Below are 12,168 nucleotides of genomic sequence, written 5' to 3'. Positions count from 1 at the left end.
ATCTTCCCAGATTAAATAAATAACCAGAATTGTCCCAACAGTGACCTAATTTCTGAACAAGGAATTCTGTTACCTACACACACACACAGAGTAAATAAATAACCAGAATCTTCCCAGATTAAATAAATAACCAGAATCGTCCCAACAGTGACCTAATTTCTGAACAAGGAATTCTGTTACCTACACACACACACAGATGAAATAAATAACCAGAATCTTCCCAGATTAAATAACCGGAATCTTCCCAACAATGACCTAATTTCTGAACAAGGAATTCTGTAACCTACAAGCACACACACACACACACACACACACAGAGTAAATAAATAACCAGAATATTCCCAGATTAAATAAATAACCAGAATCTTCCCAACAATGACCTAATTTCTGAACAAGGAATTCTGTAACCTACACACACACACACACAGATTAAATAAATAACCAGAATCTTCCCAGATTAAATAACCAGAATCTTCCCAACAATGACCTAATTTCTGAACAAGGAATTCTGTAACCTACAAGCACACACACACAGTAAATAAATAACCAGAATATTCCCAGATTAAATAAATAACCAGAATCGTCCCAACAATGACCTAATTTCTGAACAAGGAATTCTGTTACCTACACACACACACAGAGTAAATAAATAACCAGAATATTCCCAGATTAAATAAATAACCAGAATCGTCCCAACAATGACCTAATTTCTGAACAAGGAATTCTGTTACCTACACACACACACACAGATGAAATAAATAACCAGAATCTTCCCAGATTAAATAACCGGAATCTTCCCAACAATGACCTAATTTCTGAACAAGGAATTCTGTAACCTACAAGCACACACACACAGAGTAAATAAATAACCAGAATATTCCCAGATTAAATAAATAACCAGAATCGTCCCAACAATGACCTAATTTCTGAACAAGGAATTCTGTAACCTGCAAGCACACGCACACAGAATAAATAAACAACCAGAATCTTCCCAGATTAAATAACCAGAATCTTCCCAACAATGACCTAATTTCTGAACAAGGAATTCTGTAACCTACAAGCGCACACACACGCACACACACACACACACACAGAGAGTAAATAAATAACCAGAATATTCCCAGATTAAATAAATAACCAGAATCGTCCCAACAATGACCTAATTTCTGAACAAGGAATTCTGTTACCTACACACACACAGAGATTAAATAAATAACCAGAATCTTCCCAGATTAAATAACCAGAATCTTCCCAACAATGACCTAATTTCTGAATGAGGAATTCTGTAACCTCAATATCTGTCTGTCTGTCTGTCTGTCTGTCTGTCTATCTATCTATCTATGCGCCCTGAGATTACCTTTGCACAATCATACAAGTTAATTGAATCACAGAGTTGGAAAGAACTCGCCGCACACACACTTTATCTAGTCTGCCATGTGCCATAAAACATTTTCTTCAGGCATAAATGTTCAAGGCAAGGCAAAAGAAAGAAAAACCCAAGAAAACAAAAAAAAAAGGTGTTAAATCATCCCCAAGCTTGAAGGTTAAGCTACTAAAGTTGGGTGTTCTTCAAAAGAAAGGATCACAAATATTGAAAAGCAAATGCCTCACCCATCTTGGAGCTCTCCGTGGTGCTGATTCTTCTTTCTTCCCTACAGCAATTTCTCTAGCATCTGGTAGGTATCGATATGTGTTTTTTTTTCCCCTTAAAAAACTGGTGGCCATAGAGTTTATTTGGTGAGTCAATTCATAAGACACCCTTCAATATGGGGTTATGTTTAGACAGGCACAAAGCTAAACAGTAAGACGACAATACCCTCATTGATTTCCAGTCCATTTCCCCGTTTGTCAATGGAAAAAGAGCATGAAGGTGCCTTACAGGAACCATTCTCATCATAGAAAGTCATGCTAGTGGGAGGTTTTTTCTTCATCTAGCTTCTTTTAAAGAGCGAGGAGATGAGATTTTGCACTGAAATAATAAGTCTCCTGAAAAGAGCAGTCTGTACATTGATAGAGAGAACAGAGGGGAGGGTTCAGCTCCACACAAATGCCCCCATCCTCCCCACATGCCAAGGAGACCTCTTGTGCGGCATCAGCCATCTTGTTTCAAGTACCTGGGTGTGGTTCTCATCAGAGCCCAATGTACCAGCCCGCTGTACCGACATCCTTGCGCTATGTACAACACAGGGCAACTTCCTAATCATGTCTTTTATTTTCACAGATTGCCATCCAAAGCATGACATCTTTCTTCACTGAATAAAAACTGCATGTTTTCCGTTAGCCATTGCTCTAAAACTAATTCTGTCTTTATTTTTTTTCTTTCCTCCCCCCTTCCTCTTTTTTTTTTTTTGATCGCACACTGTTTGTTCCCCTCGCCTATACTTTTCTTTCTTTCTCTCTCTCTTTTAAAAAAACTCATATGCTCAAAGGAATGTTATAAGAATAAGACCACTGAAGCTGCCTTTTTGGAACAGCCTGATTTTGCCCAGCAGATTCACCACAGCAAAAAGCTTTTCAGTATCCCTGAAGTTGCTGAAGAGGATGGAGAATATTCTGAACTGTTGCACAAGCAGGGTTTAAGGATGCCCCACAAAATCAGGCATGCAATAGCTAGAGAGAATAGATGGGCCAGGGCCTACAATCAAGACCCACAGCATAGCTGCTGGCACCCAATGAAACAGCGGATTTTGGAGGACTCGGATGAGAGGAGCTACAAATTCAGCAGGTCTTCCACCAGGAGCCCAGACAGCGGCCTGGACTGTGGCAGCGAAGAAGAGGAGTCACGCTTCAGCTTCCGCAGCACTTGTGACACAGTTTCCGCCAACCTCGCGCCCAGCTGTTGCGCTGATGGCGGGAGCTGTTTGTGCAGGAAGACACTGCGGCCGCTGCTTGCACGCCGGAGGACTCTGACCAGGCAGAGCAGTGTCGAAGAAGACTTTGGGGACCCCATTCCTCCACTTCCAGAAACCCAAAGTGAGGAGGGCAGGCCGGATTATTATGAGAGAAAGTATGAACCTCAGAGGTGTAGTAGAGCAAATATTTTGCCGCTTGAAGATTTTCAGGGCAGCTGGAGCAGCCCCTTAAGAGGGAATGGCTTTAGGGCATCTTCCATACCACTTTCAAGGTCATCCTACCGAGAGCCCAAAGACCCTCTGGTGTGTTGAAATACAAACTTCCTTCTAACATTTGCTTGCCAAATCTCAACCTCTTTCCTTCCTTTTTGTCCTTTTCTTCCTTTTTTTCTTTTTCTTTTTTCTTAAAAAGACCATCCTTGGCATGCCTCTCTGCTTTTTTCCTTACTTCTTTTTCATTTTCTTCCCTCATTTTCCCCCATGTATTTAATTTCTTTATTAATCTATGTTGCTTCACAGGCTTCTTAATATTTCTGTTTTATTCCCCCCCCCCCGGTGCCATACAAAAATGGGATTAATTTGCTTTACAACAATGTTGTTTTTAGCCCCTGTAGGCAATAAATAAATCAGTAAATAAAAACTGGCTGTTCCCACCCACCCCCTTCTTTCTTTAAAAGGACAACTGAAACTAAATTTTAATTAAGGGTTAGCTGAACTACCATTTTCCTAACATTTGGGGTTGTTCTTTTCTTTTCTTTTTCTTTTCTTTTTTGTGATTTAGTTTTGAATATGTTCCTTAGGATATAACTGTAAGATACATTATTTCTAACCTGGGATTTAAAAGCAAAACACAACCAAATAACAACTTTTATTTCAACCTTTCCCTCCCCTGTTTGTTTAAGGTCTGCTTTAAATATTCCATCTTGTCATATTGTTTTTGCTTCCCTCGCTCCCAGATTTTCAAGGAAGAATTCTCTTTCTCTTCAATCCTTATCTTTGGGCAAGTACCAAGAACAAATCCCCCCTCCCTTTTCCTGTCCTGTAGTGACAGTGACCTAGGATTTTGAAGTTACAGGATTCATTGTGTTTCTATCATCCACTTTTCTTTTCTTTTTGCTACCCCCCCCTTTTCTTTTTTAAAGAAAAAACCATCTCTTCTTGCCTTTGAAGTTGCAAACTGCATCTCAGAATGCAGGAGAAGCCCTCAGCATTCCCCCCCCCCATACATCCAAGGACGATTCGTGTAGTTCCATATTTAATCCACGAGAGGGCCCGCTATGCTTAGAAAGCCTGTCTAACCCATTTCATAAACCTCCCTGACCCAAAATACAAGCATGGACAGCTCATTCACCCTTTAGGACTGCAACAAACCAGAGAATGGACATGTCGGAAAATGTTCCATCTTACACGATGCTAATAGATTCACCACCTGCTTGTCTCTGCATTAACTAAGCCAGCTGTTTATTCTCAATGGATACTTTCTTCTTGCTCTCTCAATAATAATAATAATAATAATAATAATAATAATAATAATAATAATAATAATAAAATCTTCCATAAACAAAAACGATGCCAAGTCTCTTTTCCCCTCCTCTCCCATTTCACGCTGGTTGTGGCAAAAAACAACCCCCGAAGAGCCTTAGGATGTGGCGGCATTTCCAGGAAACTAGGAAGCAGAGCACGCATGCCGGCTGTGCAATTCGGACAGGACAGTGGTGGGGAAATAAATAAAGGCATCCAAGAAGGACTTGGGATCCTTCCCTGCAAGTCTTAAATGACTTTTAAAAGCCTAGAGGCGGCCACAAACTGAGCCTGTAGGGGGAAGATACGGCAGGAGATGGATGGCGATGCTGCAAAGGTGACAGTGTTCTGGCTGGAGCGAAATGAGTAAATCAAATAAAATGCACAGGCAAAATCCACTCTTTACAGCTCTGGGGAATGGCCATGTCGTTCCTCTTCGAGGAGGACTCAAAGGGACCGGAAGCATGTTTAGTGGCAACGACAAAGGCAAAAGAATGTCTTAAACTCTCTTTTTCTGTTCCAATGTGTGACCGTTGTTTGCAAAGTATGTACCACATCGGACTAGCAAACGTTTCTCTTTTTTGTTTCGTTTTGTTTCCTTTTCCAGGTTTAGTGGCATCCCGTCCGTCTCTTTTCAGCTAACCTTTCAGTTAAAAACGAAGTTTAGTTGCCTTTAGAGCTTTTGACAATGATTGACTTGATTTTCTGTTAATTTCCACACACCTTGCCCTTTCCCCGCTCCCACTACCCCTCACAGTGTGCAACTGTGTAATTTTCAAACCTGTCTCCCCCTCCCCTTTTTTCCCCTATTTGTTTTGGTCTTTAGCTCTTGGGTAACCCAGCCTCCTCTGGACGACCGGACAGGGTGGAACACCCAGGGCGAAGAATATCTCATGGAAGCCCAGGACCACAAAGGTCACGAACCATGCTGGTTCCTTCTATTGGTTAGTTGGCCTGATGGGTGCATTTATGTTGCTTGTGGAGACCAGAGAAATGGAGTGGGTGGTAGGGAAGGCGAGTTCCTGGAGGAAGGCCCTTCGCCCCAATTTAGATACGATGGATGTAAACCATTTATGTCTAGCGTACATAGGAATACAGGAAAGTCCTGCTGGAACAGCAACTCACATAGTCGAGCATATGAAATGCCATAACGGCACAACTAGGTTCATTTGTTCATTAAAAAGGCTGGTGGAAACATCCTTTCAGGTTTTGTACTTCTGTGTGCTACAGGAGTTGTGTGCCTGAATGCTTCCCTGTGCCAGTTTCCCCCTGCCCAGTAAGCACATCAGGGAGAAGGTGACGCAGCTTTCTTCCCATGTGCTAGCATGAGCACGGATATGGGGGAGTGTGCAGACATGCCGCTCCACCTTACCTGCTTGCATTCCAAAGTGATACAATTCCACGAGGACGGTATCTGAACTGGCTTTTATTTCGGGTGGGGTGGATAAAGGGGTGCAGTGCCATTCCTATTGGCCATTTCTCAGCCAGTTAGAATTGTGAAGCAACCCTGCTCTGCTTTCCCCCTTTTAGTAAGAAAGGGTTTGTTTCAATAACGGGAGAGCTGAAAGTCAGTGCGCTGGTTGCCTAGATGGGAGGATGTCTTTCTGGCTGCCACAGATTTGCACATTTGCAGCACAGCAGACCAAGCTGTTGAACTGGATTTGATCGCCCAATACATCCCACCGGAGTTTTTCCCATCTAATTTGCTCTTATCCTTTGCTTGAAGCTAGCTACAGTTTTTAGTCTGTGTTGATGGACACTGAACTGGCTGAAAACCAGCTGTCATGATGTTGTGTTGCTGCCTTCCCAACCAGGTGCGCTCCCAATGTTTTGGATGACAACTCCCAGCATTCCTGAGCAGTGGCTGAGCTGTCTGGGGCTGATAGGAGTTGAAGTCCAAAACATCTGGAAGGCACGAGGTTGTGAAGGGCTGTTGTATTGGGTGTTCCAACAGTACACATTGGGTTCGATCCAGATTTATGCTGGATCAACTGTGCTGGCAGAAGTGGACATCCCTGCTCTCTCCTTTCTATGGCTGCCCCTCCAGTCCCCTGAAAATGCTACACAGAGAGTCAGAAACCCCCACTGAAGGGGGTGAGCTGTGGTGTGCAGTGGAAGGAGGGATCCCAAAATTCAAGCAGAGGGACTTTCCATGAGTGGAGCCCTTCCTCTTGCAAAAGGCAGATCATGGCTCCAACCTGTTAACACTAGATTAGTGGGAAGTTCTTTGTCCCCTTTCTTTCAGGAACCTACATCTGAGAAAATGTAGTTTTATGAGGAGGCTAGAGATCTGGAAAGAAGGAATTCTCTGCCTCGACACACTGAGCAAACTATTAGCCAAACTAGTTGTTATGTGCCAGTTGCATGTTATCCCCTCACCTTAATAAGAAAAACGCAAACAAACCTCGATGCAGTTTCGATAGGCTGAAGATCTGAGTGGAAGAATGGAAGGGAGAGGGGCCACTTAGAACCAGGGCTGTGCACCACTTCAGCCCAAAGCCTGGCTTCCTAGCTGACGTAGGGTGCTTCGGGCCGCTTCCGAGATAAGGCAGAGGGGGCATGAAGTGGCACGAAGGGGGTTGGGTTGCTCTGAAGCACTTTGGCAGCACTTTGGAGTGAGCCAAGAGCCCAGCCATGCCACCGCCCAACCCCCAGGTCCTTACCTGGGCCCTCTGGGCACACACCCACCATCGACTTCTTATTCCAGGGAGACACCATTTTTAAAATGGCGGCTCCCTGTATTTCTGGAAATAGATCCTAGGCAAATGGAACAGGAAGACAGCTGCCAGCGCGCGTCCCAAGGGCCCAAGAGCTGGCAATGGTGGCGGTGACAACTCCCTGGAACAGGAAGCAAATAGGGCCTGCCTTGGAAGCCCCAAAGCAGCCTCTGAGGTGAATCGAGGGGGTCCCTGCAGAGCCTTACTTAGAACTTCCTCCTCTGGCTATTATTCAGCTTAAAATCACATATATACCAGCTGTTTTTCACCTGCAGGGGAAAAGGAATGGGATGCAACAAATACCCTGTGTATATTTTCCCATGGGTTAAAAAAACTGGATTGGGAAGGCGATTTTAAACTGGAAAATAAATGGGAAATGTTGAAGCAGCCTCCCTGCCCCCCCCCCCGCCTGTCTGGTGGCCTTTCAGGGCCTGTTTTGCTATAAAATAAAAAGCAGAGGTAAGTCCTGAACCCCTCTCTGTCACTTTTTATTTCTCCTTATAATTCCCAAGATTGTCTGGGGGAAGCCGTGATACTTAAACCAAATAAAGGTTTGTAGATATACCTGTTGTTGAAATGAATTGCAACTGAATTGCACTCACCTTACTCATTGATCCATCCATCAGTCCATCCATCTTCCTGCTCATCCCTGTGTTGGTGCATTTCATTTTCCCTACATATTCTTCACTTGTTGGGAGTATAGTCAAGAGTACCAAAGACTATCCAACAATCTGAGTGAGAGAAATGAAAAAGGGCATACATCTCCTGTGGTGTACATTCCCTTCAGTGAGCCAACAATCTTTTTCTGCTCCCCAAAAGCATGCATCCATTTGAGATGGCGCCACCCCCACCCCATGCCTTTGGCAGGGCCACTTACGTGTATGGGGGTGTGCCTTTGCTATTAAAGTGATTATCCTATAAATTGAAAAGTCAAGCATTTGCATCCCTGTCATTTGAAAAGTGAGACCTGGCCCACCCCACAATAATAATAATAATAATAATAATAATAGATAATGCAATGGTTTCTACATACTCAGGAGGCTCCTTAGGTATGCAGAAGTATGTATTTATTTTATTTATTTAAAATATTTCTTTGCTGCCTTTCAGGGCAGAAGTCTTTCCAAAGCAGCTAACCGCAATAAAATACATAAAAAGTACACGTTTGTAAACTAAAAGGAATACACTTTAAAAAAAAAAAAGTGAAACCCTAAAGTGGCCTGATAAAGACCTGTAATCGACCAGACCAAAGTTGATGGCAAATTAGCCTAGAGAGGAACCCATGAGGGTCTAAAGCAGGGATGGGCAACTTTGGGTGGCCTGCTGGGGGCCAATTTCCAGCTCTGGACCCGCCCAGAGGCTGCAGCCCTGCCACTGTGCTGCTCATAGCAGCAAAAACCATGGTGATTTGCTGCCCAAATTTAGCGGTAAACTGCTACAGAGACAAAAAAGGGCTAAACAATCTAATTTTTGCACTTCTGAGACTCTGTAGTAGTTTGCCACCAAATGTTGGTAATTTGGTGGCAAATGTTGGTGGCAAACAGCTGTGGGTGTTCCTTTGTTGTTGTTTTTTACTGCTGCACCACCAAATTTCAGCAGTGCAGGAGCAGTGGCAGCAGCAGCGGTGGCAGGATCTGCACTCAAGCCACGAGGGGGCTGCCTGTTTCCCATCTCTGGTCTAAAGGAACTAAGCGTCAGGAGGACAGTGTGAGTCTATCAATGGGGAGAGCAACCCTATGGCCACTAGACACTGTTGAGAGGGCCATAGGCTTTTTCGGTGTCTGGGGACCGAACTCAGAGCCAGGTGTCCGAGGTCAGTTCCCAGAAACCACACTCCCCCTTGCCGCCGCCCCCCCATAGCTGGCATGGTTCTCTCTGAGCCAGCTGCTTCTCTGTGCTCACAAATAGAGCGTGGAGAGGGCAAAAGGGGGACGGTCCTGAGGGAGGGGAGGAGACCACAGGCTGTTCTTTACAAAGCTTCCCATGTGCCACGCACCCTCCCCCCCCGCTCTAACATCCCTGGTTAGACACATGAAACCTTGCGTCTAGCCGGAAATGCGGGGCAGCCAGAGCATGGAGGAGGGGATCCCGTCCATGCTCCAACCGCTCTACAAAGGGTAGTCACCAGCCTTGGAAGCTGGTGACCATCTTCATAGGTTTGCGCCTAAGTCTATGGCTAAGACTCAGGGGCTGCATTCAGACCGACACAACCAACAAAAGGGAAAGACACTGGATGACGCACAAAAACAAGACGGAAGTGATTCTCAAAGTGCCTGAAATATTTCTTCTGCCCAGCGCATTTATACAGTTCCTTCTTTGGGGGCTTTCACTCATCTTCCCACAAAGATTCAGCAATGAGTCCTTCTGCTCTGTCCTCTGCTGAAACTGATTTCCCCCCAATTAGATTCAGCAGAGGAAGGAGCATAAGGGCTAGTTGCTGCATCTTTGTGGGAAGACGAGTGAAAGCCCCAGAAGAAGGAACTGTATTTCTGAAACACGCTGGGCAGAAGAAATATTTCAGGCACTTTGGGAAGCACTTCTCACTTATTTTTGTGTTGCGCTCGGACCTAACAATGAATGATGGTTTATCATTACATGAACGAGCCTTGGGCTCATCAGCTCTCCCCTCTCCTCCTATGCGGGAGGAGATTGGAAGTGTTCACATTTGTTTTTAACTTTACACAATTTAGCATTATGTTTGAATCTGAGCAAACTCTGGTTAGTCTTAACTATGCTTTACTGAAGCAAGCCAATTTCAAACTGTAGTTTATGAAGCTGACTTGATTCAATAGACCATAGTTAAGATTAACCAAAGTTTAGGGCCTGAATGTAACACACAAGAATACAAATGCTTGAGAAAATGCAAGGAATTTGAGGCAGACGGCATCTCCTTTCAGTGCTTGGCTACATCCCAGAAATTTCAAAAATTTCAAAAATGAAGTCATTGTTCTCTCTTTGTTCCCATGCCTACAGAAGCCTGTTTTTATGTTGGTCCTTGACTGCCTGAGCTCTGTGAAGGGCAGATTTATATAGGATTAAGTGTCTTCCCCCTCCCGTCAATTTACACATCATAAAATTGCCTTGTGCATGGTAAGACAGCAAAGTACCATATCCTGAAAAGAAAAAAGAAAAACCTATGCATCGGAGCTCAAGGTGGTGTCCATGACTCCCTTCCATTTTATCTTCACAACAACCCTGTGAGGTAGCGTAGGCTGTGAGACAGTGACCAGTCCGAGGTCACCCAGTGAGCTTCATGGCTGAGTGGGGATTCAAATTCAGATCTCCTGGGTTCTAGTCCAGTGCTCTAACCACTACACTACACTACCTCTTTTCCATGTGGATTATTTCACACACACACACACACACACACACATGAGACTACTTCATCTCATTAAACTGATGCAAAGAGTCACCTTGTGGTGTGACCATTCTGCCTCCCCCAAATCCCTGACTTGTGTAAATCAGACCGTTCAGTTTAGGTAAGGTGATATCGTTCGTTAGATTAGCATCTACTGTTTGGAAGCGAATGGACTTCCAGTTTTACACAGATCTCTTCTATGTAAATGTGTAATTCTTTTTCCAAGTCTTGTATCATTCTTTAGCCACTGTAAGAGTTCCCCTTAACTTTTTCTGTGTCTGCTGGTCTCTTCTTGAATCTCTAATCATCCGTGAAGGAGTAGACAAAACTTGGCCATGCGGTCTGAAATCAGAATTACCAACTGTGGTGCTCTAACCTTACCTCTCAAGTGTTCTTTACTACAATGGACACCCAACATTATTTCTCATGCCTGGCTTCAATGGCTTTGCAAAGTCTTGTGTACTCATGCATAGGGATGGGTGAGAATTGCTTGGGCCAATTTTCAAATCTCTTCATAAGTGGGATGGAAAGAACTTGAGATCTAAAAAAAATTGTATGTGGGAGAAACCAAAACTGAAAGATTTGTCCATCCTGGCCCAGGACTTAGTTCTTAAATGTCTGGATTTGAATCCCTGTGTATTCAACCATATATGTGGTGTTGCATTAGGGCTGCCACTTTTTTCTGATAGGTTCTTCATCTTTAATGGCTACAGGGCAGGCAGGCAGAATGTGACCCTCTCCATGCTGGGATATTGAATTTGATCCATGGAGATAGGTGATCATTCTGATTGTTTCTCTTTTTTAAAAAATGCAAACTTACCAACATTTGCCCATTTCTTCACAAATCAGATGGAAAAAACTTGATATTTTTTTTAAAAAATGTGGGAGAAAATAAAATGGACAGATTCGTCATCTTGACTCATGACTCTTCACCCACCTACCCTGTCAACTTGTCCGTGCGTTGAAATCTCAGGCAACATGTAGGGTGGCCCCTCCAGGTGTGAAACACTTGAGTCATTCACTGGACAATGTCTTATTCCAACAGAAAACAAAAGTTGGGCTGAGCCCTAGCCCTTTCGAAGCCTTCGCAAAGAAGAGTGTAAGTCATGTTTAATAGACCATTCCGTTTTTCTCCGTAGAGATTACAATGGACAGTAACAGTGAAGGCGCTTGGTCTCGGTCAGGTAGTGAGGGAAATATTTCCCCCGTAAAAGAAGAAGCTTATTATCGCAGCATTGGTGGACACAGGAAATGGTGCCGGCAACGTACCGTGACCTCTGACTATAGATACGGTATGCCAGAACCCTTCTTTGTCCTTTGTGCCCCCACCCAAAAAACCCCCCCAAAGCCGCTTTTCTTAGAGCTGGATGTGAAATGAGCACCATTACTGTATGTCAACGTTGCATGCCACGCCAAATGCCGAAGCGGCTGCCTATCTTTCTAAGATGAGTCTTGTTCTGCTTTCCCCCCCCATCTCCCCTCTCAGAAAACAGGTAAGTTTTGCTTAGGCTCAGCCGTCAAAGGAGAGGAAAGCTTTGGGTTCTCCACCCCACTTCCCTGCCATGCCATCCAGCTTTCCATATTGAAACAAGTCAAAGCACCACTCATCGCATGAAGCCCTGCCCTTCTCTTCCTCCTCCTTCTTCCCCCCACATGGCTGCACAGTCCCTATGAACATTGGCCACATCACTGCTTTCGTACCCTCATCCTTGATGCTTCTGTT

At 44.1% G+C, this 12,168-nt stretch overlaps 1 protein-coding gene across 2 annotated transcripts in view; it reads left to right on the top strand.

Annotated features, from left to right (window-relative positions):
- The window catches only part of RIMBP2 (RIMS binding protein 2), a 98,769-nt gene that overhangs the window by 57,266 nt on the left and 29,335 nt on the right, over window positions 1-12,168 (top strand). Inside the window, exons 13-15 of one of the 2 annotated variants that reach the window (XM_084820016.1) lie at window positions 2,430-3,155; window positions 5,200-5,317; window positions 11,585-11,737. In XM_084820016.1, the coding sequence (XP_084676142.1) occupies window positions 2,430-3,155; window positions 5,200-5,317; window positions 11,585-11,737 (997 nt within the window). The remainder of the gene's footprint in view (window positions 1-2,429; window positions 3,156-5,199; window positions 5,318-11,584; window positions 11,738-12,168) is intronic. The other variant, XM_084820015.1, reaches the window with a different exon arrangement.

Source organism: Heloderma suspectum, chromosome 13, assembly GCF_057233095.1.
Source record: "Heloderma suspectum isolate Gila_16-S chromosome 13, 16-S_ref, whole genome shotgun sequence".
Classification (NCBI taxonomy): Eukaryota; Metazoa; Chordata; class Lepidosauria; order Squamata; family Helodermatidae; genus Heloderma; species Heloderma suspectum.
The sequence above is the reverse complement of the archived record's forward strand: the minus strand, read 5'-3'. Positions and strand labels throughout refer to the sequence as shown.